Below are 26,138 nucleotides of genomic sequence, written 5' to 3' on the forward strand. Positions count from 1 at the left end.
CCAAACATGGATGAATGGATTCGTTTTTGTTATGATAATATAAACCAAAAGTGGACTAAATTAATGCCGCCTCAAGTTGTATCTTTCTCCTGCAAATTCTCCGTTTGAAGTTCGTTTTTTGGATAAAATCTAATTTTTCCCTAATATAATAATAATAATAATAATAATAATAATAATGGTAGTAGTAATAATAATAGTAATAATAAATGGTCCAACACCGTGACATTCAGAAAACAAAACCAATAACACTTTAATATAGATTCTGTTCTTGTCACTACAAGAATACACATATACAAGCCATAAATAGGAATTACACAAATGATTGAACAAATCCAGCGAGGCATTTCGAGTCATTTACGAGTCCAGTTATGCGGACGCAGGCTATTTTACAGCAAGTTGTTGTTGGTTGTCTTTGGGTCCAGTCCTGAAACCAACTTCTGAGCAGATTTCCGTCACATTATCAGTGTTTGTAATCATTAATATCAGCATCCTCTCAAAATAATTAGGCTACTAACAAACTCGACAACTAAAACTGTGGGAAACGTCAAAAATATCTGAAATACATATTGTACACAAAGTCTATACTTTTTTTCTTTTACAAATGTACAAAGTGAATGGGAAGAAAGTCCACATTACATGAGGGAATAAAAGAGTTTATGAGGAGTTCATAATTGGTCTGGAATAGACACCTTGGTAGTAAGTTGTGTCAGGTATGGATGAAGAATCCAGACCGGCTTTCCCCGCCATGGAGCCCATGGAAAGAGGTCCCGCCATGGGGGAGCCATAGCCGGAGTAATGCATCACCTGCTCGTAAGTCTTTAAGTCCATTTTGTGATGCTGCTGCTCCGAGGACATGAGGTTATTTATGGAGAAAGGGTGGTTGAAGGAGTAGTGGTGCTCCGGCTTCAGGTGGGCTTCGTGCGCAAGAACCGAGTGATGCTGAGACATGAGGTGCTGCCCCTGCGTCACCGGGCTAGCAGCGGTGTGCTCCGGGCTCAGGGCCTGGCTCGTCTTCATGTCCGACAGGGACCTTTTGTGGTCGCTGGAGGAGGAGTTGGAGAGCGGGGACTCGTTGCCGTTGCAGCTCTCCGAGCTGCTGTTGGAGGAGCCGCCGTCCCCTGACTTGCGGCCCGGTTCCTTCATCTTCTTGTCGCACTTAAAGCGTTTCTGCCTCCTCAGGTAGCAGCCGTTCTCGAACATGTTCCCGGAGTCCGGGTGCAGAGTCCAAAACGAGCCTTTCCCCGGTTTATCCGGCGACCTGGGCACTTTGACGAAACAGTCATTGAAAGACAAAGAGTGGCGAATGGAGTTCTGCCAGCGCTGCTGGTTCTGTCGGTAAAACGGGAAGAGGTCCATTATCCACTGGTAGATCTCGGCTAGTGTCAGCATCTTGCTCGGGGACTGCTGGATGGCCATGGTGATAAGAGAAATGTAGGAGTACGGGGGTTTGGCGTGCGTGTAGCTCCTGCGGTAGGTCTTAGGGTCTCTGGACCTGTTGATGTTAGACTGTCCGTATATCGGGCTCATGGCGTTCATGTTTGAGTACGACGTGAGGGCGTTCATAGACGCGGGCTGTGCGGTCATGGGACTCATGCTGGGGCTCAGGGCTGCGCTCATTGCCGTCATCCCTGCGCCCATGCCGTTCATGGCGCCGGTTCCCGGTGACATGCCGGTCATGGAGGGGCTCATGCCCGTGTTGACGTATGACATATTCATGGAGTTGGCCGTCATGTTGGCAGTGGTGCTCATGCCGGACATGCTCATGTAGGTATTCATAGAGTTCATTCCCAGGCCCGCGTTCATGTTGCCAACCGAGGTGTAACACTGTCAGTGAGGGAAAGAGGCATTCGTGAGTTTCATCTGGCATTGCAGCGAGGAATAAAGCGGCACAGTGATTTCTAAACACGGCGAATCGTTATTATTTGAGCCTGAAAAAAATTTGCCTTATTCATCTCCATAAATAATACTGAATATGTTAAAGCTTCCCGGTTTCGTAAATGTGAAGTGGCATTGTAGGCGTTTGCTCTCGCGCGAAGTATTTCCTAAAAATGAAAAACAGGGGTGTGTATATTTCACAATATATTTAACGCCAGTATTACAACAAAACATAAATAAATAAATAAAATCGAGGTGACTATTCCTCTTAAAATGTGCAACCTAGATGAAAATACTACTCGGTGTGCGTGTGTCCACTGAAAAATCTCCCCAAAATCAAACAGCACACGTGTTTATTGGGTGGAAACCTGACCAACAATAGCCCGATTTAGTAGAAACACGTAGAGACTTATGAAATTATAATCCGAGCGAAAAGTTTCTTCCCCTACATGTCAAGCAACTTTGTTAGGATAGTGCGCTGCGTGGAGATGGGGGAGGATTTGGAGGCGCCTCAAGTCAATATTTGATCACAAAGTTAATATTATCTCAGGGCTAATATTGAGTTGTATAAAATGGGATCGGCTTTAGACGGAAAAAAATATATATTTAAGGTACCCACCTCGGGCTCTCCGTAGTAGGTGCTCCAGTCGGTGTGTTCGTGTCCTTCCATTTTAACTGCTCCAAGCATCATGGAGGACTTTTACAAAGCGTCTCCCAGCAGAGGGAAAGCCAAAAGTCTCTCTAATAGCAGGTAACTGGGGACCACTGAATGTATTTAGGTCGTCGGTGTGTCCCTTCGTCGAAGACTGGAGCATGTGTGTCTTATGGAGCCAGCCGTGAAATGCGTCTGTCAGTGACTGGAGTTCAAATGACGCTCCGTGCTGCTTGTTAACGCTGTGATATAGCTCTGTGCTCTAGGCAAGCCTCCAATCCCTACTTCTACGCCTTGGGCCCTATTTGAATAATCTCCTCGCACCTAGGCGTGAGACTCCTCGAGCATCCCCCCACCCCAATTGTACACCTGCGCTAACTGAAAAGAACAGTTTCATATGAAAAGCTTCATTATAAACTAATCTTATTGTATTTTGGTTGGGGCAGAAAAAAGGGGGGGGGGGGGAACTATAAAAGGAATGTTTGGCGCTCTTCCTTGGTGCGCTTTTCATTACGCACATCCTCCAAAGTGCTTATTCCACTTCAGCTGAGCTCAAATCATAATCCATTTTATTGCGTTGCATTCAAGGAATTTATTGCCTAAGCCTACATATAAATTTTAACTATTTTACACCGAGAACACCAAAGAACACGAAAACGTTTAGAAATGAAGTAAAATCTCGTTTCAGCAAAAATCTCCACAGAGGAGTATTTAAGGCAGATTAAACCATTAACAGGATTAAATATTATTCTGCCATAGCTCTGTTGCTATATAAATCCAACAACACATGTTTATGGCTTACATAAATGATAAGACACAGTTTTTAAACCTTTCTGATGTTCACCTGAAGACGATTTCTCTTTCAGCTTTGCTTAGTCCACAGAAAAAGCAGCGAGATCCGTGTAAATGACCGCAGCATGTTTGGTATAATTGGTCATTTTAAACAATATCAAAACTTCCTACAAGCTAAAGTTTACATTTTGTCAGTACTAAAGTCCTTACCTCTTTCCCAACTAATGTAGGTGATATTTGCACAAAGGCACAGTTTAACCTGATTTCTTAACCTGGGAGACTGAATTACTGTTTCTAAATGTTTTAATTAGTGTCGAATACGCCAGGCACAGCTTCAGAGCGCCCTCTCTCGGATGCCACCTCCGACTGGCTCTACTGTCTGTGGCACGTAAAGTCATTCTTTGAACTCAAACGCCCGTTAAATATTTTAAAATCAAAGAAAGTTGGGCGTTTTTTCTTTATGTTGACTCAAAAAAGAGATGAAAAATAACCGAAATCAAGAAAAACACGGAAGTGATGACGTTACAGCCCACATTCTTTTATTTAAATAGGTCGTTTGAGAGTGCGCGTGGTTGTATAGGCAGACAGCTTTTTTGAGTTTGTTTGTTGGAGACCTTTAAAGCACGAAACTCCTGTTTTTCATCAGACGTGCAGGCCTGTGTGTTGAGGGCCTCTCATTTTCGCAACCCGTACAGTATTTGTATGACACAAACATCAAGGTGAGGCTGCAGAGCGATGCCAGCCACGTGTCAGTAGTTGTACATCTATTTGACTGCATATTTACGCAAGAGCATAACTATCAGTATAGAGCCCCATTAGTAAAGGCGAGTAAACCTGTCGTGTTGACGAGGGACTAACACAGTCTGCTTAACTTGGAAATGAGATCATGAGAAAAAGCTCTGTGTGTTTGAGGATTTGGGATTGCACCGGCGGAGAGGTGGAAATGGAGAAAGCTGGAGATGGTCAAATCTGCGCTCTCCCGGCTCGACTGAGTCAACAACAATAAGTTTTGTGAAATGTTATTTTTGAAAGGGACAGTCGCTGCAAAATCACAAAACGCTTCAAACAAACAGCCATGTAATATTTGTATTTAATAGAGCCTTTATAAAGTGTTGAGGGCGGAAGATTAGGCGCGTTGAATATTTTCGGTGTGAGCTCATTATGGAGTAACTGGATTTCAGAGAAGACATTTTTCATAGATTTTAAAATACAATTTTTAAAAGAGTTTTACAGATATTCTGACGCATTTCTGTTGCATAAATGTGCTAAAAAAATCTGATCGTGAATGCTTGCATGGCCAGCAGGTATGTTTGTGTGTGTTACGCAACGATGTGGTCACGCTGAATGTGAAAAATGTCGCATATTTTCTTTAAAAAAGTATGAAAACGGATTCAAAAAGAACCTGGAATGGTTCTGGTACCGCTAAATCCATTATATATGAGTCAAAATTATTATTTCATGAAGTGCTTATTTTAAAATTACAGAAACAAAAAACCGTGAGCATTTTAAAAGGGTCCTTGACCTGTGTAACATTATGTTCCTGAATGAGACATGAAGCTAAATCCATGGTTAATCATCAACTTTCCAGAGTCCTCTGACATGAGTGAAGGTCACATTTTGGAAAAACAAAAAACTCATGCAGGGCTTTATGCAGATGTATTTTCTAGTCAGTGTATTTTGCTTTTCTTCATTATTCTTTGGTGTAGTGTTTGCATCCTCACTCCAGAACAATAACTGGCCTTTTCACAAAAAAAATGTTACCTCCTCTCCACAGCAGACCCTACATATCACTCTGACTCTATCTCACACGCTGTACAACTGTAACATTTTTATTTATGACCCGCTCTGACTGTGTCAGTGGAATGAGGTAGCCAAAGAAATCACACGGTAAATTTAATATATGGTGGCTGACTTCAGTTTTTGGAAACAGAACAAAAAAACAAACAAGTAAAGAAAAAGTGTGACAAAATGTGGAGAATTTTAGAAATGTGAGCTCCAAAACACAGTTTAAATGTTTCACAGAATCAGAACAAGTTCCTCCCGTGGTAGCTTTAATTTGAATTTTAAAAGCCAGAGTAGTTAATCACTGCCTCTTTATGGTTGGTACAGAAAAGATGATTGAATCACCAAAGACTGAAAATCTTGCGTTGCGTTACACTCGGCTTAAATTCAGAAGGTTAATTACACATGCATGTATATACTTGTAAGCTGGTCTGTTAGTGAATAAAAAATATGCCAAGTATCCATTCTTCTACCGTAATTATGTAAAACTGGACTAAAAAAAAAGCAGCAATATAAAATGAAAATCTTTATCCAAAGATTTCAGAGTCTTTGTGTTGTTTCACACTCAAATTAAAGTAATATTGTAATGCATTTTGCTTATGACTGAGGTTCAGACCATGTAAACCTTTGGGTAGAATACAGGCAGTGTGTTCCCTTCTATTTAACCTCTGGTTTATTCCATTGACACCAGCTTTAAAATATGCATTTTAATAGTTCACTTCAACACACTGAGTAGGGAATCTAATGGCCTGACGGTCATTGCTGCAATATGTACAAACCGCTGCCGCGTTTCTTGGCAGTTTTTCTGTTCCCAGCTGAAGCTTTCACAATCCGGCGTGCACTGAAAATGAGGTCAGGACTGCATTGACTTGTACTCATGAGATTGAGTCAGAACACAGCTCAGTGTGTTATTATAAAATGTATATATTTCCAGTGAAAATTCACTTGTGGCACCTGAAGCAGCAGTGTGGCCCTCTTTCTCCTCCAGTTAGATTTGCCACACTCTTGATTAATTAGCCTTTAGAATGATGGGTGTTACATTTCACACATTTAGGTGTTATTCCTTTACTGGTTATGATAAGGGAATCCACTAAGTGGTGAAAATGTAATGACTGAGTTAAAGAGGTGAAAGCAAAGCACACACGTGGCCCCAAAATGACACCAGGAAGTTTTCTTGGGTGCAGGGCAGGGGGATGGAAACGGATAGATCTCTGCTCGGTGAGAGGAAGGTGGAACATTCCTTCAAACACCCAGGAGCTGTTGGCAGTTATGTGCTAGCTTTAAGTTTCAGCTTTCAAAGTAAGGATTTTTTTCTCAACTGAAATTAAAAGCTCTGCTGAAGAATGCACCTTTTTGTGCCTTTCTACCCTCCTGAGTACACCGAGCCACACAAAACAGCACAGGGCAAAGGGTTAAGCATGTGATTCATCAAAATAAAATTAATAACAAGAGAGTCTTCCTCTTGGAAAGTGCTGGAAAAAAAATGTTTGCGGCCAACTTGCCTGTGGTGACAGTAAACATTCCAGAGCCGGGCTGGAGTTTGGACCTGCCATTATCTGCCACAGCTGTGACAACGCCTGTTGGCTGCAGGTTTGTGGCTGGCCACACTGTGTTTACCTGGAAATGAATCTGAAAAGCGGCCGGACTGGGAAGGCACACAACCTAGCTAAATAAAAACTGAGAGTGGTCATTGCAACGAGATGCAGTGGGAGGCAGTCCAAAGTTATTGCACTGGCCCCAGTGGGTCAGGGCGCAAACACAGGCGTAAACGCAGTAAGGCTATCCTCAAACACGCACCTTTTGATATTGAGAGGAATGCAGCGAGGAATGCCATTCGATATGTTTTATGTTGACTGTATCCAAGGCATTGTAGATGCAATACTTTCCTCTTGTCATGTTAAAAAAAGAACCTATGTTTACCGCCGGCCTTCATCTGTCAAACAAGGTGACAGTTTATCTATTGGACCACAGGAGTAGAATGAGGAAGATGAAATCCTGAGAGATGGAAGGATCCAATGCACTGAGTTAGAATTTTGAGTGTTTATGTTGTTGCAGTTTATTCTTTTGACAGGTTTGGAAATTAATTTTGACTGAGAAAAAAAAGCTGCTTTATTCATAATTAATACATGATTTGCAAAAACCTTCTAGATTATATTTGGTTTTCAGGTTGTGAGAGCAACAAAATAATACAAACTTACTGCTATATTAAGTGTTTTTAGTACTTATAGCCGCACACTTAGTGGGTCATATAAGACTGAGACACACGTGGGCTTAAATTATGTTATTTAAATGAACCCAATTTAATCTCAACTGAAAGAAGTACATGCTTAACCCTGTAACACCAAGTGTGTCTTTTCAGAGCTTTTCAGACTTCTACATAATGGGTGTGATTTTTATTTTATTTTTTCCCCCAACCGAAATAAATTGATCAAATTATTTTAAGTAATAAATTGAGAAACAAAAAGTGCCAGATGAAGCAAATATAATATAAGTTCAAACCCATATATGCAAATAGATATTGAATTTGTCAGAAGGTTCAATAAAAACTTAATTTTCAAAATAAATTTGAATTTTTTGGCAATTATGTAATTGCTCAGGCTTTACAGGGTTGCTGGATATAAAGCTACAGGTTAAAGGCTAAAATACTTTTTTTTGAGGGGGGGGGATATATACCCACTCTCTGACATAGATCAGATGCCACGACTCCTTGTGCTTTCTGAACTTTCTACAAAACGTGGATGGGTTGTGTATTAGAGCCAGAAGATTTAATATCAGCAAATCAGCACATTGTTATTCATTAGTGGACCAACTGCAGAGTCAATACACATTTAATCACAGACTGAAGGCAATTAGAACAGGAGGAGAGCCACTGGTGCTATGTTAATTAAAGTGCCAGGCTCCCACGGGAAGCACTGTGTCTAAATATCACTACAATCAAGCCCATGCAATAATCCACGACGAGCTTGCTGTTCACACGCGGCCGCCATGCTGTCAGATCCCTGTCAGTGTGGACAAGAGGGCAAACCTGGCCTCGTGATTAAAAAGTTGCGTATCAGTAATGGTCTTTTTCATCCTAAGTGCCCTCAGCGTCTCACAGGGGACAGACCTCTGGTATCGTCCTTTCCATGACAGTTAAATGAATTCATCAACTATTTTAATCTTGCTTTGATTTGTGAATGATGTTCAAACCTGCAGCACTGCAGCCGTTGCTGAGAGACCTCTCGAGAAAACACATCTCTAAATCTGAGTGGTCCATTTCCTTTTTCCATCAATCACTCAGTCAGTCAGAGTGAGGTTCATATCTGCTGCAGTCTTATCTGTATTCCAGGCTGATGGGGAAATTCAAGTTTGGGATTACCTCTGACTGCTGACCCAAACCCATCACAAGCAACCGGCCAGCTGAGCGCTTTCATTATCTTCACGCTCCAAGGCTCCGTACAACAAAATCTTTCTCTCAAGCAAGAAATCGTTACCAGCATATCTAAAGCACTGACTGTGCACGCTTTGTTTTGCATACATGAGAAATTAAAAGCTGGCGTTGGGGGGCCGGGGGGTTATTTGTTAGAGGAGAGTCGATATCTTCAGCCTTCTTCCAGGCAGTTGTCTGCTTCCTGTATGGACTAAGGGCCCATCCATATGCAGATGGCTAATTTGTAGTGTTTACAGAGGAGCATAGAGGGGGCTGACAACTCATGAAGAGGGCTGAAAGAGCTGCCTTCGTGTCACCCCAGGAGCCTGGTGTTAAAGCCAGCTCTACCAGAGCAACAGCATAAGTGTCCAATCTGTGTTTGCTTACCCGTGGACACCGATGGCTGAGCCCTGGCCTGGGGCCAATAAATTTTGCCTTTTTTACAGGCTCTGACAGCTAACAGGCCATTGGGAACAGGGGCCCAATGACACAGCCACTCAACAGATTAGCACCTCATCAGCCTCCTGCAGCTTCGAACAAATATGGTGCCTGCCTCCTTAAGGACACAATAAGGCGGCCACATCTGAACAACCCCCCAACAAGAAAGCCCCTTCCCCTCTCCAGCCACAAAACTTCCCGGTCTGGCCTTTTTTCTGGCCACAGCTGCATCGAGGAGGCCCTGCCCCTACCCCAATTGCCATGATGTGAGTATTTCAGGTGAGCAAATATTGCCACTTGCCTGAGAGTTCAATGACCATCCCTTTCAGGGGGGTTGCGTATTGCGCCTGCCTGCTTTGCAACAGGGGCAGCCTACATTTTGCCTCACACAACAACCAGATCTCAGGATGGGTCAGGGGAATTCTCCAGGCACAGCTGGAGTCAGCAAATCAAACATACCTATATAGCTCATCTGCATTTTCCCAGACGAGGAAACCATTCCCGGCTTTCATTTCCTCTCTCCACAGCTTTTACAACAAAAGGATGACTGGATGTCCTTACAAGCCACCACACACACGGCTTTCACCTCCTTTTTTCTCCAATATACAGTCTAAAGTGATGCCAAAGCATTTCATTAACGTATTATACAACCTTTCTGTAAATTTCGATTATTAGTCAAACGTTAAACATGCAGTTGATCTTGTGAAGCACTCCCCACCTGCGTCTCCAATGCACACCGGCCTCAAGGTAAAAAGCTCTCTGCGGAGGCATTCATTTACCACCCGGGTCTTAATGTGAAAAGAAGAGGGAAGAGTGCTTTTTGGGAGTGATACCCTTTACAGAGGACACGGGAAGAAAAACCGGAGGGGCCTGGCTAACGTGTGGGTTGCAGCCTCTTCCAGGCAGAGTGCACTTGACTGATAATACGACAAAGAACATAATGCAGAAACAGGAAAAGATTTCGCTTTAATCAGTTTAATATTAAACACCTATCGGATCATTTCTTTGGCATTTGTGTTTTAGATTATTTATCGCAGTCAACATTTACTTAAAGTTCATTATTTGCTGGCCATGGCTGAAAAACAGCTCTGTGAGGACGAAAGGCCACCAGCTGAATCCCACACCAACAAGTCCCTCAGATAAAGGCCAAGACCACAGCTAACGAGTACAGGACCAGCCTAGGTAAAGGCTACAGGCCTGTGGCTGCAGCCAGCTGTGTATTGGATCAGAAGATGATGTGTCAGTGCAGAGTGAAGACCACCTTGATCCCCGTTGGAAGTCAAACACAAGTGTGGGTAGTAGTGTCCTGGGAGGCCCTTTCTGCCATCACAGTGAAATAGAACTGGCCCAGAGAGCAAACAAGAGCTATCCCCATCCCTCCCCCAAGCCCAGCCCGACCTCGTCCGGGTGATGGGTTTTTCTGTTGTTCTGTTTGTTTGCTTGTTTGGTCTGAAGCTCATGGATACCCAGCATGGAGCGGAGAGGAGAAGCGGAGGAACGGATGACACGGAGCAGAAGCGAGAAGAAGCGGCCGTGGATGGGGGTTGCGAGGGTGCGTGACACGCGGACCTCCCCTCGAGGTGACGAGAGACCTGCCGAGAAGCTACCAGGCAAAGCTGCTCAACAAATACACACAGACGCCAGGATCAGGGCAACAAAGACAGATCGCTGTCTCTGATCCTTCAGCAGATGTTATTTCTGAGAGGGATCTTGTAGCTTCATGTGTAAATTTTATATCAGCCTTTCAGATGTGTGTCATAGTCTCCAAAAGAAGCTTCTATTCAGCCGTGATATGTGACTGATAACATCGTGGTTTTCAGTATATGCAAAGGCAAATTCTTAATGTTATAGACTGTAATACATTGATTATATATTTTTCTCATTTGTAAAGAAATAATAATCTGCCGGTTCTAGGATAATCTGTTTTCAGTAATAGCCACAACCAGCCTTCCTTTCAAATTTCAGTGGATAAACCAACAGAGAGTGACACCTCCTGGCAGCAAAGAGAACAGTTTTCTCTTTGGATACAGACAAAGTAAAAATACTGACACTGCTTAAGACTATCTAACAGTCTTGTTCTTCCATTCTGATAATGTCTCATAACACCGCCCTGTATGATTAGCACTCTATATTCAGTAATGTCATCCACGTAACTTCTGTGTCCTGGAGAAATCCCATCAGAACTGTGCAACTGATGCTAAAGTCATCTTACAGTTTCACAATAAATATGACAGCAAGTGTTTAAAGACACTTTATAAGCACACCACTTTTGATGATTTGTTTCTGGTTTGATTTTTCCAACAAAAATTCAAAAGCACAGTGTAAAACTTCCAAAAAATCTTTTCTGTAAAAAGTTTAATGTACTTTCCTTATTACACCTCTGTAAGCTACACACAGGGCCATGAATGGCTTCTACAAAATAATGAAGTTGAGCTCAGAAAAAGGAGTAACACAGTTAAATGTTAGGGTTGAAAAAGTAAAAATGTGTTTAGATAAGAACAAAGGTTTGCTGGTGCTGCATGGGGCCATGACAGGTTAAAGGAACGCATGAATGACTGAAACCTTTACACCTCTGGGCAACCAGAGGAGGGAGACATTGCCTGTTTTTTGCCTGATTCTTCTTACGCTGTATCCTCTAATTTAACGAAGACGAGCTACACTTTATTATGAGGTACGGTATGTGGTTTGAAAGTGAATATATTTAAACAGTCCTGTTGTATTCGGGCCTGTTCAGCGTATCAGAGCCTCTGTGTCCCCCCCCTCAGAGGTTAATGGGGTCATAAGGACTGCAAAGGAAGTCCACATCTTGAAAGCATTCATGCTAATAGATAGAGGTGAGCAGTATCATGTATCCTTAGAGAGAGAGGAAAAAAGAGCTGCAGCAGGGATAGTTGTGATTACTTCACAGTCTATATCAAGTGAAGGAAACTTCAAACACTTTTCTAAATCATTGACAGCTGTCTGTTCCCTGTAGCAGTTTATTGTGGGCCTACCTTACAATAGGCCCATCCATTACACTGGAGCTGATACTCGAAGGGATCTGTGATAGCTTTCATCCCGAGTGTTTTCAGAGTTTTCCACAACCCCCTTCCTCGCTACCGCCCTCTTTAACTATGTCATTACTCTCTTGTGGCGAGTGGCTGGCTCAGTAAACTGCTCGGTGTGGTGCAACAATCACATCCAGCTGCTGTGAATGGGATCTGACATGTGAAACCACGACATGCACGCACGCGCACACTCGCACATCTTGACAAATCACACAGAAAACTACAAGCCACTGCTGCCTCTGCGCACAAATCCAAAGCCCGTCTTTATCTTTTATTGCACCTGGAGCCGTGTTCTCCAGACAGCAGGTATATAACATAATACACCGCTAAAGAAAGCAGTGTGAACAGAGAGGATTTCAGAAATTTATGAAATGTTTCATTTAGGTTTTCTTTATTTCATTGGTATGTACTGAAATATACAAAACACTGACACCTGCCAATCCAGCGGCAACAAAGACAGAGAAAGGAAACTGGAACATACTCCCAAACACACCAACGGAGCAAATATAAACTCGCTGCCGTGTGAAATGATCGGACAACATAATGAATGTGGAACTCCCGATATTTTGTTCTGTTTAAAAGCCAGTTTCGCCCACGTTGGTGATGAAACATTTCAGATAGCTGGGTTGAGGTCGAATAGTCATTTTTTCAAGGAGGGTGTGAAAAGTGTTGGTTGAATTCTCTGCTGAGGAAAGTTGACGTTTAGGACACGCTGACCTTCATTTAAGAAATGTGAGGACACAGCGGCTTCCCATAATTCAAAGCGTTGGATCATTAGATCAAAAATCATCTTATGCCATAACTTCCTAATATGTTTATATGTTTTGAATCTTTAAGAATATATTAAAGCTAAAGCTGAGAGGTAAAGCGCTTTTTAACGTGAGTTTGAAACGTTTGTTGAAAATAAAGAATAGACTAAAATTATTAACTGTGTATCTTATCTTGTGTATCATCAGACTGAGCTTTACTGCTTTCACAGCTGAAGACAGCTCAGGTAAACTGGAACATCTGTTTAGTTTGAAGAACAAATAAAAAAGGAGAACAGGACGAGAAACCATTCTCAACGTGACAAACGTGTTTTTCACTGCTATGTTTAACTGCAATGGGTAACATCCTTTATTTTAAATATTATTCATCAAATGTGATTTCAGGAGCTGTGTTGTCAGGGGCATTTGACCCTGGTAGGGTCTCCCAAGGCAAATAGGTTCTTGGTAAGAGCGCAGATTCACATTACCCCTATGAAAAAACCCATCATGGGACAAGAGCTCAGGGGTCTGGCCGTGTACTTGCCGCCCTGTGAGCCTACCGCCCGAAGGAGGCGCCACAGGGTCAGTCTCTGGTTGCTGAAACGGCAGACTGGTGTGGTAGCAGCAATGATGAGGACGCTGTACCAATCTGCTGTAATGAAGAGAAATCTGAGTGTAAAAGTGAAGCTGTTGATTACTTTTCCTACGCTCACCCATGGCCACGAGCTGGGTAAGAATGAGATCGCAGATACAAATGGCAGAAATGAGCTTCCTCCAAAGGGAGGCTGTACTCTCCCTGAGATGGGTGAGGAGTTTGGTCATTCAGGAGCTAGTTGAGGTGGTTTGTGCTTCTAACTAAGATGTTTTCTTGGTGCCTACTAGAAGAGGTGTTTTGGGCACACTGGAGGAAATGTATCTCTCAGCTGGCTTTGGCACGTCTCAGCCCTTACAGGAGCTTGCTGGTGACAGAGAGGTCTGGGCTCTCCTTAGACTGCTCCCCACAACCCAAACTCAGAACAGGAGCAGCCAGTGGGAGGATGGATGGAAAGATTGCTTATACAGCCAGCATAAAAGCAAAGGGTGAACTTGATCTTAATCAACATTATTCATCATCGAGTGCTACACAGCCTTGTGTGGATGCAGCAGGTTCTCTGTGAATTCTCGTGCACACCTTTCCTTCACCTTGTGATGTTTTCTTAGAGAAAAACAAGAACGCAGGACATGACTTTTTTGACTATTCGACCGCAACCCCGGAGAACATCAAAGAACACGTCCCAGCACTGGAGCGCTTCAACGGTCACATTCAAGAAAACAGTGAAAATACAAAAATGTGATGCCGAACAAAAGAGTCCGTTCCTTGTTGTATTGCATTCAACTACACTTCAGGGTTACGGCCTTCACAAAAGATTCACAAAGTCAAAAAAGGAAAACAGTTGAAAGGAAACAGCGAAATGAAATGTTGTAACATATTTGGTCAGGGTTTGTTGGTTTCTCTCTCCGAGAGCAAGCCGATAAAACTTGCACACTACTAGCTGCCATGAACAGATCACACTCTGAACACACGTAGGTTAAAAACACCTGCTGGGATCTGAGACAAAGGAGCTAATACTGCGTGACACCTTTTCTAACTTTGAATGTTGATGGGAAATGTAAAAACAGTTTGCGTTCTGTAGCAGCGAATAGTGTTTTCTATTCAGTTGCTATGGAAATTGGTAATATAGTGCAAAAACCTACCACAATTACTAAATACATTAAAAAACCCATACAAATCTGCGTGATAGTTCCAGTTTCATGCCACAGGACAGTCTCACAAACAGTTTTAGAAATGAGAACAAACTCGTGTGTTTAATTCTCAGGCTGTAAATCCCTTGCGAAAAGTGCCCTTTAATCCTGGCGTAAGCGCTCCACGCAACTCCTCTCTTACATCACGAGCGCGGCCTTCATCCAGAACTTTGCGTGTTCATAAACATTGTTCTGCTAGTCCTTAAAAAATGAACCAAGATTGAACAAATTCATGGAATGTTTTCGTATTATTATACACAAAGGAAGAGGGAGCACTCGCCTCCTGTGACAGTGTCTTAATGCGTTTCTGTGACACGCATCTCCACCTGCTTGTAGCGGTGCTTCACACTACAACCTCTGCTGGTTTTTCCCACTTTTCCAGCCTCAGGAGAGTGCCTCTCCACCCGACTGGCTTATCTCTGTTTCGAGAGTTCTGGAGGGAAAACCTGCCACTTTCAAAGCTTCATGAAAAACTCTGTGAGATACATGTGGTGTAGCAAGTCTCCTGCTCCACTAGGGGTCCTCTTCCATGTCGTCCAGGTTGGGAGCCATGATAAAATGTTTAGGGTAAACAAGACTGTGCTCGTCCGCATACTCCTCCCAGCGCGCGTCGTCGCTCTCGTGGGTGATGTAGCGCTCGCCTCGCCGCGTCTCAAACTCCCTCAGGTCCAACCACGTCTGGTAGTCCTGACCAAAACAGACATGAAAGTCCTGTCAGTAAATTTGGCTCATTGTGGAGAAGCGGCCCTCACATGAAGTGATTTGGAGGTAAATTTGCATTCAGCTCACAGCGTTTATACACAGTTTTCACTCCCTTTACTTTTCGGGCTTCCCGGTCCAAGTCTTGGCCACATAAGCCAAATGCTGTTATTGTCAAAATAAACTGGGTCACTCAGAATAGACACGAGTGTACTTATAATGCAGGGACAGAGCTCCCGGTTGTACAGAGCTAATAGTAAGATTTCTCACACTCTCGTTGTTGTGGTTGTTTGACTTCTAGTTCACCGCCAGGAAGTTTAATGGTGACATAACCACAAGTGGGCGGAACCTTTAACTCTATTTCATGTTTTCCATGTTCTGACTATTAATGTTCACACAACTCATCTGTAGATTATTTTCGATGAAGAAAATTGATGACTTGACAGAATTATGACTCAGAGAATTAGCTCGAATTGCAATTTAAAGAGAGGAAAAAGCAAATGTGTCATACCTGTAACCAGGGATGGCTGAGACACTTGTCCACGCTGTACCTCTTTCTCATTTTGACTTGGAGGAGATTGTTGATCAGATCTGTGGCTGTGGAGGAATTAAGAGTACAGTGTCAACAAACTAAAGTGAACAAGATAAGTCATAGGCGGTTTTGAGTTAAAGGGAGCAAGACCTGCAAAAAAATATATCTATCAATATATATTCAGTGTTTTTACCGTGTATGATACTATATACAGTGAGTGGGAGGAGGTGCAACTTGGGCAGTTGGGGAGATTTGAAAGTGATTCATTTCAACCACAGACATAAAAAAGCTGATATAAAGTTCAGATGACCCAGACGTGTGGGTGGGGAGGAGCTACATGTGTGAATATCATTTAAGTTACAGGTGCAGCAGGCCGCCAACGGCTCACAGACGAGAAGGTCAGATCAGATCAAACACTGGTGATTTCTGAAAGCAAACAAACAAGTAGCTCTTTGTCTTCCTACCCTCTGCAGAGATGTCCTTCCAGGGCGTAGGAGGGTACATGAAGGCCGCATTCTGGATCTGATCATTAATGTCCTCGTCCTCGTTAAACGGGAACGTGCCGCTCAAGCTGACGTACACAATCACTCCCACTGACCACATGTCTAAGGAGCGGTTGTAGCCTTTGCTGCGCAGCACTTCTGGAGCGAGGTAAGCCGGAGTTCCTACCACCGACCGCCGGAAGGACTTCTCCCCGATGATACGGGCAAAGCCAAAATCACACAGCTTCACCTGGAGAAGAAAAGCAGCGTGGTTAACGTACACACGCATGCGGACACACAGCTCCACACATGCAAAACACATAAATATATATGCTCTCACCTGAGGGAAAGGCTCTGCAGAGGCCAGCAGTACATTCTCAGGCTTCAAGTCACAGTGAACAATGTTTTTGAAGTGCAGATGTCTCAAGGCCACAAGGATCTGTTGCAAACACACAAGTCCCATAAGCACAGATTCAGCTAAAAAGAATCCAGATCAAAACACTGTAAAGTCTGTAAACTGTACGCTATGAACAGAGTGCTGTTTGTGTAATGTATGGAGGAGAATCTATGGTGCTGCCATGTGGAAAAATAGTAGCAATATAAACATACTAATGCCCTTAAATACTTGGATCTTTACCAGCACTGCCATATAAGGGACACATGATCTCATCTCATCATCTCATCTATATTCACAAGGCCTGCACGCATGTCTACCCGTGGCCCTGCCCCAAGACCACAGAGGCCCTGGCTCGCCGATCCTGACCCTGGCTTTAACAGAGGCCCTCCTGGCCACATCTGAGCCGAGCCTGCCGCAGCTAATGGGGTTGTTGTTAATGGCCCCGCTCCCGTTTGGTACCCGAGATCCACGGAGCCTGCTGCTCCTCTAATCAGGCCACAGAGCCACCAGTATACTGAAGGCTGTAATCCACAGCCAGGGAGGAGGCCGTGATGCCATACAGACCAAATCCCGTAAACAATTCCCTCCAATCAGCTCACCACAAGAATAAACAGGCCCCAGAGCTGGAGCACAGACCCATTACACCCCCAAAATAGGGCACAGAGAGAGAAGGGAAGGAAGACACAGCACTAAGAGGACTCATATGAAATGTAGAAACCCGATGAAACAAGCAGCAAAGCTGCTCGATTCTCAGTGACTGTCGTTATCTGACTATTTCAGTGTTAGGATAGAATCTTGATCTGAGAACTGAGGGGTGAAGAAGGCCGCGTGAAAGGGCAGAGAGCCGTGTTTCAGTGATGCAGACCTGCGTCACGAGGAACTTGGTGATTCGTTCAGGCAGTTTGCTCTTCTCGCTCGAAAGGATCATCTCCAGCATGTCGCCGTGCAGCTTCTCCATGACGACAAACACCCGCTCAGGCGTCTCAAACATGCACTCCAAGTTAACGATACCCGGGTGATGCAGATTCTACAGAAAAACAGATCAAAGGCTTCAAACGAGGAATACGCTAAGAGTAAATGTAAACCAGTGACAAATGTAATGAGTGGATTTTACTCTTAACTGTTATCAGTGATTACCTGTAATATGGCGACCTCATTCCGCAGCTGACTCTCCTGCTTGGTAGGGAATCTCATCTTGTCAATAACCTTGATGGCCACATCTCTGCCGCTCTTTCTGTGTTTGCCTGTGTTTGACAAACAGAAAAAAACATCAATTCACAGCACAGACACTGAATACAAAATGTTCCTTTTAATTAAAGCACAAACATACCTCCATACACAATGCCAAACTGGCCCGATCCCAGCACTTCATCGGAGAATATTTGGTACACCGAGGCAATATCCTACACGGGCGTAATTTATACCGTTAATTTTCCTCTGCTTGTGGAAACATTCAAGTTAACTTTCCATGCTGAAACAGTTACATCATCTTTGGTTTTGGCAAAACTGCTGCCATTCCAAAATGTTTTTCAGGTATTGCCAAATATGCAACTTTCACTAAATGCAGAAGTGGAACTGAGACGAAAACTCCGTGACCAAAAAATGAGTCTGCAGCTTCCCCATTTCTGCAGCGTAAAAGCTTCCACTGGATGTTTCGGCGACGGGCACACTAGGATACCGTTTCTGATCTAACCACAGCAACTATTTTAATAGCATATGAATGCATAAATTTGCAAGCTGTGCTGGGAAATTGTGCAACAGCATCTAAGAGAAAAAAGAAGCTCCACTTACCACATTCTCCTGGACCTGGCAGTTGGACACAGATATGCTAATAGACAGCTCTTCTGCAGAGGGAAACACATGATATTTCCACATTCAACAAGTAACACAACATCACTCTGCCAATGCACAAAGCAGACACTAAATTCTTAAGCAACTGTAATCAGAGCTTGCTCAGATACCAGTATTTCTACTTTTCCACAACCTGCAATCTTATCACAGCTGCACGCAATAACTCACAGCCCCACATAATGAAGCATTTTATTACACAATAAATTGGCTATAAAATTGATCTGGAAAGCTATCTGTGACTGAATGCTGAAAGTATGCAATGCATTTCAAAACTGGGGATTCAGACAGCCGCAGAAACTAATTCTGCATACTAGGCATTGGACAGAAAGCCGGAGATAAAAGCCAGCAGAAAACTTTCTGTGAGGTAATGCTCGACACAAAGATGGAATTTCACTCTTAGACAATGCTTTGATTTTTCAATTAACAGAGACAAACACATTCATCACGCTGTCATCTGCAGATTAAACGTTTCATCTACTGATAGTAAAGTACGGCTTAGTTCATTAGTAAATGAATTCAGATCAATGTAGTGAGTTTGACTTATTTTATCAGGTTGGCTTCTAGCGTCTTTTCTCAGGTTTTCTCATGTCACGCTCGTTATCAGTTAACCTCAGACTGTGCACATTTCTCATTTCTCTCTCTTTTTTCGAAGACTGGGAGATATTATCGCTGCCCTGACCATCAAAAGCTCAGTTTCCATACAGTCATGTCACTTCACTACTTACACTACTGTCATCCCCAAACAGTGACTTCACAGCCCCACTTCCTTTGGCCTACAGACCCTGAGTCAGGGCTTTCCCAGGCTAGCAAAAGTTAACCGAGGACATCAACTTTAAGGTCATCAAAGCAGTTTAAAAATCGCCTACGACAGGGCACAGAGAGCCTTTTTCTTTCTATATGAGCAAACAGTTCTCGTTTGTCACGGCCGCGACAGGTAACAAGCCTGCTTCATTCGCTAACCAAAGACACATGCAAGCTGATTTCATTCCTACAAACACAAGATAAAAAACAAACGAGTTTTTCATCCGGAGACATATCAGCAGCATTTTTAGCACAAGAAAGTTCTGATAAATTCTACTTACTGTGATCTTTGCCTTGGCCGGCAGCACTGGCTACACTGGGCTGAGGAGTGACGGGCATCAGGGCCTGTCTGATGGCCTTCTCCCAGCCTTGAGCCACCTCCATGCCGACTCCAGAGGCGGCCAGAGCAGGGCTGTGGTAGTGACTGCCGTTGTTCTCCCCTACATAGTAGACCATGGTGGCTGTGATGATCTCAAAGCAGTGAGGGTTGCTGCCCTGAGCCAGATTGCTGTAGTCTCTGCACTGCTCTACCTGGAGGATCTCAGACAGAGGGATTTCCTGTGGAAGCAGTGAGGGAGAACTGATAAGAAAAGCAGATGAAACATAAAAGATCACATTCTGCATTTCTCAATGAAAGAATCAGAGTCTTCTTTTCTGTCTTTCTTAATGTTTCAGCCAATAAACAATTTATGCAAGTCCAAAAGCACATGAATGCAACTTTTGAAGGAACCAAAACAAACAGATACACTTCCCCTCCACACAGTGCATGCACATATAAAGTGCTGAAATGGAATGGTGGAGAAATTAAAATCTCCTATAGCCGATGCTGGCTATAAACTAGAAGAATATGAAAAAATGCTTTCTTAGATCAAAAACATACCATGCTACTAAATGAGCAAATCCACAATTAAGCAATGATACACAAAAGGTAATGACAGAGGAAGTAACACTCACACACACGCCGCACTCAGTCGTCCCCGCTCTAACTTTCTGCCTTCCTCTTCGCTTGACTTGTGAGCACAAACAGAAAGCGGAGCCGCACTACACTTTAAAAGTCCCCCCCTTGCCTGTCTAACTCACTGTCAAATCAAAGGTGGGAGGGAGGGCCGAAATTAAAAATACAGACAATTTTCAACCAATGGGGGCTCAAAGAGGCGCACGCCGTCTGCTCTGCGTGGCTCACCACACAGTATCAGATGAAGTGCTTGTGGTTAGCAGGGCCTGGTCACGTGAGCGCGCTCTGCGGCGGCTCGAGCGGTTCCCTGATTACAAGGCAGGGCCAGCAAGAGGCCCCATCTGAGCACGAGGCGCTGGCGCTACCACTAGCCACCAAGACAAAAGACCAAGCAACTACCGTTCCTCCATGGGGTCGTTTGTGAGTGGGCGTGTGTGATACTGTGACAGGGAGAAGCCCCCTCACCCCATGAAAGCTTCTTCAGAGAAAGCCACAAGTACAGGGGTCTCATCTTCAAACGAGTAGCTGTTATGGCTTCCAAATGGTGAAAATGGCTGCCATGCCTGGCAAGCGAGCCACCACGCGACCACCACTAATCAGATTGGAGGTATAAAGAAAAGGGGAGTGGGGAGGACAGCGGCCACACACTGATGAGCAGCAGGCTAGAAACTGGGGAGGAATGAAAGGAAAGAGCTCGAGGCAGACGGCTTTCCGGATACCAGCGGAGCTTATGGAGAAGCAGTGGTTTCGGTAGAAGACCCCCTCCCCCCAAAATACTACAGGAAATAATTTCATGTTATCTGTCCCAGATAAAAATCCTCTGCTCTGAAGCAGGAGGCAAAGACCAAACTTTGGAGCATAAAAAGGAGATTTACAGCAAGCCTTCAATTAGCCTCCTGAAGCTTTTAAACATAGCTGAGTGCCAAGTTGATAATAAAGAACCACATAAAGCTGCCCTGTAAACACACCCCGAGGAGCCGGTCCCCACTGAGGTTTCCTCTCCGAGGATTTAGTGGCAGGGGACGCAGGGTGTGACGAATAATTGGGAGAGAAAGGGGAAGGAATACAGTTTTTCCAAAACTTGCTTCACAACAAATGTGGACGGAGAAAAAACAAAAAGAAGGCAGGCAGGACAATAAGCAGAGCTGTGAGCGAGACCACCTGTTTGAGACTCGCTCAACCGAAGTGGAAACTCTGCCGCATCCTACTCAGCGCCCTGTTGCAACATACCTCTGACCACAATTCGAAGAGGTGTTAAAGTCTCAAAACGCACAAAGCGAGAAGAACAATAAGATAATTACACGTTCCATCCTACACAGCACACACGACACACATGTGGAAGTCTTTACCTTGCAGCCTGTACTTCCCTCCCCCAGGCCTCACTGTGTAATTACTGTGCTATTAAGCCCCTGTGGCGGCGTAATGACTGACTACGGCGCTGCCACCGAGAGGGAAGTGTCACACATATTCTCCTCAACTCCATTTACACGTTTAAATCTTCACATTTCACTCAAAGCAAACACTGAGGATTAGAAAAAGAATCAAAGCCAGCATTTAACAGCTCACAGTGTGACTTTTTAGAAATGTTTTCCCTTCCCTAAAATAAGAGCTAATCAAAACTCTTTTGTGTGACAGACGCAGTCTGAATGCTGACATTTTCTTCAAAACCCCATTTAAATGTCCCATCTCTGCTGTTAGTGATACTGAGGAAGATGAAACGTAGAAACTCCGAGACTGCGAGACTGCGACCCTTTCACTTCACGCAGTGAAGAGACCAGGCAGCATTGTGAAAAACCACAGGGGGAATTTCAGTGGGACGAAGTGACCACAGGGTAGTTTACAGTTGTGAAGCGGCAGCCTTCAGCTGAGTCACGCGGCTGCCACTGGGTAGATTTTATTTACATATCACTCATAAGCATGACAGACAGCCTTTATACCTGAATATGAAAACAGATCTTTCCTAAATGACACGTTTGAATCATAAGACAGTAGAGCGGTGGTAAATTCTGACAAAGCACTGTGGGGATTTTCATGACATAACTCTGCACAGACTGGACGCTGCATCTGCTTTTCTGATATTCTTATGAATAATAATGCGACGCATCAAGCTGAAGCCGTGGTTTTCCAAGAACACGGCACAAATAATAGTTTTAATCTTACTTTGTAGAACTTGGCTCCGGTGTCGTTCTGGAAGAGACTCAGGCTTTTGCTGTCCAGCCTCCAGTAATGCCTCTTCCGCTGTTAAATGGAAACCCCGAGTTAGTCCTAGTGGCAAAACATGGACCACCTACCGATATTATGGAAGTTCAAAATTTTATTTCACAAGGAAAATACCTCGTGTGCTGATTTCAGCACATGTGAACAGTTTCCCCAGCATACATTTAGGGCAGAGCCGTTTCAGGCTAAGCTCCTCTGTTGGGCTTTGGGGTTATCAGTCTTACCAGGTTGTCCCTGCTCGTGTAATGAACCATCCAGCCCTCCTTCACCACCGTGGAGCTCCGCCTCTTGGTGTGTTTGATGGACTGGACCACCCGCATCAGAGGGATGTTGGTGCTAGTGGAGGGGCTGCAAACATAAAAGGAGTTTTTTTATTTAGTGATGATTATCACAATAATCGGAACTGTCTTAGAGTTACGATTTCATTAACGAAACACCATTCAGAGCACAGCAGGTACTTCCTGAGACATCCCTCATACGAAGTGAAGCGCTTTTTTTATGTTTTACGTAACACTGTTGGAAACATCAGACTCTGCTGCTGCAGCTGGAGAATAAACAGAGGAGTTGGAGCGTTAGAACTAGTAGTTAAAAAATAACCGCAAATTCCCCAGTTTGAATCAGAGCAGCAACCTTGAATGTCTTCCCCTCCTCTTCTTGTTTCTGATCCCTTTTTTACTCAACTGTTCGATTACAGTAGAGTAGAACAAAAATACAAAAATAACATCAGAAACCAGGACTGGGTTGTTTGCATGACCTCTGACATTCATCCCACATCAGCTGATAGATTAGCCACCTGATTGGCCAATTCACCCTAGCTCTTCTTTTTAATCCCGTGTCTGACTTGTCTTCTAGGAATAATCCTTGAAGCTCTTTTCTGAACTGAGTGGTGTCTGTTATATTTAAGGACTGCCTAGAGAACAAAGAAGTTAGTGAGGCTGATCTATCCCTGCAGCTACCCTTGAAAAAACCCACAAACTATCCTAACGGTCCCCAAACAACAACTTTACTGATATGAACTCAGGTGGCAAAATGGTCAGCGTACAGCTGAGGTCGCCAGATGTGGTCTTTATGAAGGAAAGAGTTAAGCAGTCGTCCTTGTCCCTGGTGTCACTGGTGCCTCTTAGTCTCCATGGAACATCAAATGTAAATGACTGCAGTTTGGGCTACAGCTGGCCTGGATTAACCAGTATGTTCATACCTAATAGTCTTGATGGGCTCTTCATCCTTCTCCCTGTCCAGCAACGGTGAGTCCATTTCAAACATCCTCTCATCCGGAGTGGATGGTTCATCTGGATCATCCATCCCTCTGCCACAATCCATATAATTACTGTCTACCTCCATTGTATCCATGGTAGTGTCTGAGTCCGGCCCAGGGCTCGCTGGCTCTGCACAAGAACTTTTATTAGAATTACAAATATGAGAAATAAACAACTGTCAGTTTGAAAGATGATGTAGAACTTACCTCCATTGAAGTCCACCTCACCTAAACAGTCTCTTGGTACCTTTGAAGCACAGCGCTTATGGCAGTTGAATCTGCAGTCTAGGAAACAAAATGTGCAAATGACTCGAATACATGTGAGTTATGGTAAAGCGCTGCTATTCCACATCCTCTGTAACAGAGTCTTCATTGGTCAGCCTACCTTTACACTGCATGCCCTGGCGGAAGAGACCTTTGAGCAGACGCTTGCAGTACTGGCAGATAGTAGGACGAGTGTAGGTGTGAATGGCGAACGTGTGTGGCACCTTAACCCGTGTCTTTTCCATCTTATCCATCCAAATAGGCCGGCCGCTCCAGGACGGGATGCGCTTCCCTGCCTCCTGATGGGACCTCTGCTGCTGGGGTTAGATGGGAAAAGGGGAAGACGGGGGGTATTTGGAAGAATTAAAAACCATATGCAGGAAGGAAGCGAAAGAGGAAAGATAAATAAATAAGATAAAAAACAGAGGTAGAAGAGCCTCAGAGGGAGTATGTGAGTGACAGACAAAGAGAGTGAGTAATGACATGTGAGTAAAAGAAATCAAAGAAAAAAGTGAGTAGTGTCTGCGCTTCTATTGGTCCAAACAAGACGATCAGATTTGTCACTCTTGCCACACATTAGAGTTTAGTTGTGATTTTTTGGTGGATAAATGGAGCAGTCTGGAATCTGTCAGGAATGGAGCTTTCTTCACTTTTTGCCAACAAGTGAGCAGATACATAAACTTGGACTTCTATGGACTTTTAATGTCATTAGCATAATTACATTTCCTGGTGACCTTTTGGAGAGACAAAGACAAGAGGGGAATATCTCAGTGTGGGCTTATGCAAAAATGGTTTCGTAAGACCTCGCTGAGGATCTCTCCACAGAGCTCTGTGCAGCACAATTCAATTTTCTGCATCAGTGGTATTCTACAACAGGGCCCAGGAGGTTCACTCGTGGAAAAGAGCCACATTTGATAAGTTTAGAAACATTTAACAGTGGAGACAGAGCCTGTGAGCTGCATGTGGATTGCCTGCTGCACATACTTGGCCAGTCGCCTGCTCCGAATATGCTTCCTGCTTCTCTCTCATTTTTCTTCATTTTTTCCATTTAAGACAAAGCTTCAGCGAGTTCATTTTACATATGGATAAAACAGTAATCCTCACATTTTCCCTTCTGTTCAGAGAATACGCAGCTACTAAAATTCCTCTACGCTGCTCTTTTTCTATCCGAGCACCTTCATCCAGTCACACTCACAGCAATCCGAGCTTACCTCATCCAGGACAACCACTGCATTTTCAGCAGGTAAAGGTCGGGGGACAGAGAGAGATGGTCCAGGCAGTGAAACATTGGACAGTCGCCTCTTCCTCACACCACTACAGTTATTTGGGATCTTGAAGGCACAGCGCTTGTGGTAGTTTAGCCCACATCCTTAACAAAGCAAAAAAACAGATCACATTAGTTACCGAAATCATGGAAAGATGACATCATCATAAGAAATGCGGTGAAGAAACGTCTCATTTTGCAAATCAGCCACAAGATGGTCCTGCTGATAAACAGGCTTAGTACGAGAATTTATGGCTAGGAATGTTTCACTGGTGAATAAATCTTCTCTCTTTAAACTTTATTTGCTGTCAGCGGAGAACTTCAAATCCCGCCTAATGACACGAAAACACAAGAGCATATTTCAAGTGTGATTCAACAATGTGAAAAAATGGAAGGAAAGCGAGCGTGACATAAGTCCACTGGGATCTGAATGTCAAGCATTTCAACGGCTACTGTGCCTGCGCCACATTGTTCTTGTTTGCCTCTATATCTCCCTGATACATTTCCAAGGTCAGATATGTGGTGTGTTTTTGGATCTGTGTTTGAGTGCGGATACGGTAAAAAGGAAGGTGCAGATAAAGGACAAGTTCTTGGGAATTTGGTAGAATTCATCCCAATGTGAGTGCCACTGTGTGCGCGAGCGTCTAACCTTCACATTTAAGCCCCTGCCGAACGAGACCCCATAGCATCTCGCCACAGTAGTCGCAGAAGGTGGGGGCCTTGTAGGAGTGGACGTAAAGGGCATGGGGTCGGATCTGGAAATCTTCAACTGTGGCTTGAGCTAGAAACAAAAAGCCAAACACATATAGAAAAAGAGGTTGTTTGACTAAAGATAGAAAATAGAAAAGTTCACAAAGAAACTTCTAATCTAAAGAAAATCATTACAGATGAAGAATAA

General features: G+C 43.8%; 2 protein-coding genes across 3 annotated transcripts in view; both read right to left on the bottom strand.

Annotated features, from left to right (window-relative positions):
- Nucleotides 1–654: 654 nt before the first annotated feature.
- foxa2 (forkhead box A2) lies at nucleotides 655–2,566 on the bottom strand. The gene is made up of 2 exons (XM_063499472.2): nucleotides 2,495–2,566; nucleotides 655–1,824 (listed from the first exon to the last, which is right to left on the bottom strand). Exons 1-2 carry the CDS (start codon nucleotides 2,564–2,566, stop codon nucleotides 655–657), a joined length of 1,242 nt encoding a protein of 413 aa, XP_063355542.1.
- A 9,791-nt stretch (nucleotides 2,567–12,357) lies between these two features.
- The window catches only part of prkd3 (protein kinase D3), a 36,373-nt gene continuing 22,592 nt past the window's right edge, over nucleotides 12,358–26,138 (bottom strand). Inside the window, exons 4-19 of one of the 2 annotated variants that reach the window (XM_063498895.1) lie at nucleotides 25,890–26,021; nucleotides 25,188–25,345; nucleotides 24,098–24,290; nucleotides 23,920–23,997; nucleotides 23,656–23,842; nucleotides 22,682–22,805; nucleotides 22,401–22,478; nucleotides 19,567–19,843; nucleotides 18,425–18,477; nucleotides 17,964–18,036; nucleotides 17,771–17,877; nucleotides 17,499–17,660; nucleotides 16,577–16,675; nucleotides 16,219–16,486; nucleotides 15,734–15,819; nucleotides 12,358–15,210 (exon numbers count right to left, since the gene is read on the bottom strand). In XM_063498895.1, the coding sequence (XP_063354965.1) occupies nucleotides 15,037–15,210; nucleotides 15,734–15,819; nucleotides 16,219–16,486; nucleotides 16,577–16,675; nucleotides 17,499–17,660; nucleotides 17,771–17,877; nucleotides 17,964–18,036; nucleotides 18,425–18,477; nucleotides 19,567–19,843; nucleotides 22,401–22,478; nucleotides 22,682–22,805; nucleotides 23,656–23,842; nucleotides 23,920–23,997; nucleotides 24,098–24,290; nucleotides 25,188–25,345; nucleotides 25,890–26,021 (2,249 nt within the window). In that variant the 3' untranslated portion in view covers nucleotides 12,358–15,036. Of the gene's footprint in view, nucleotides 15,211–15,733; nucleotides 15,820–16,218; nucleotides 16,487–16,576; nucleotides 16,676–17,498; nucleotides 17,661–17,770; nucleotides 17,878–17,963; nucleotides 18,037–18,424; nucleotides 18,478–19,566; nucleotides 19,844–22,400; nucleotides 22,479–22,681; nucleotides 22,806–23,655; nucleotides 23,843–23,919; nucleotides 23,998–24,097; nucleotides 24,294–25,187; nucleotides 25,346–25,889; nucleotides 26,022–26,138 lie in introns of both variants that reach the window. The other variant, XM_063498894.1, reaches the window with a different exon arrangement.

The sequence above is a fragment of the Pelmatolapia mariae genome, linkage group LG16_19, assembly GCF_036321145.2.
Source record: "Pelmatolapia mariae isolate MD_Pm_ZW linkage group LG16_19, Pm_UMD_F_2, whole genome shotgun sequence".
Lineage (NCBI taxonomy): Eukaryota > Metazoa > Chordata > Actinopteri > Cichliformes > Cichlidae > Pelmatolapia > Pelmatolapia mariae.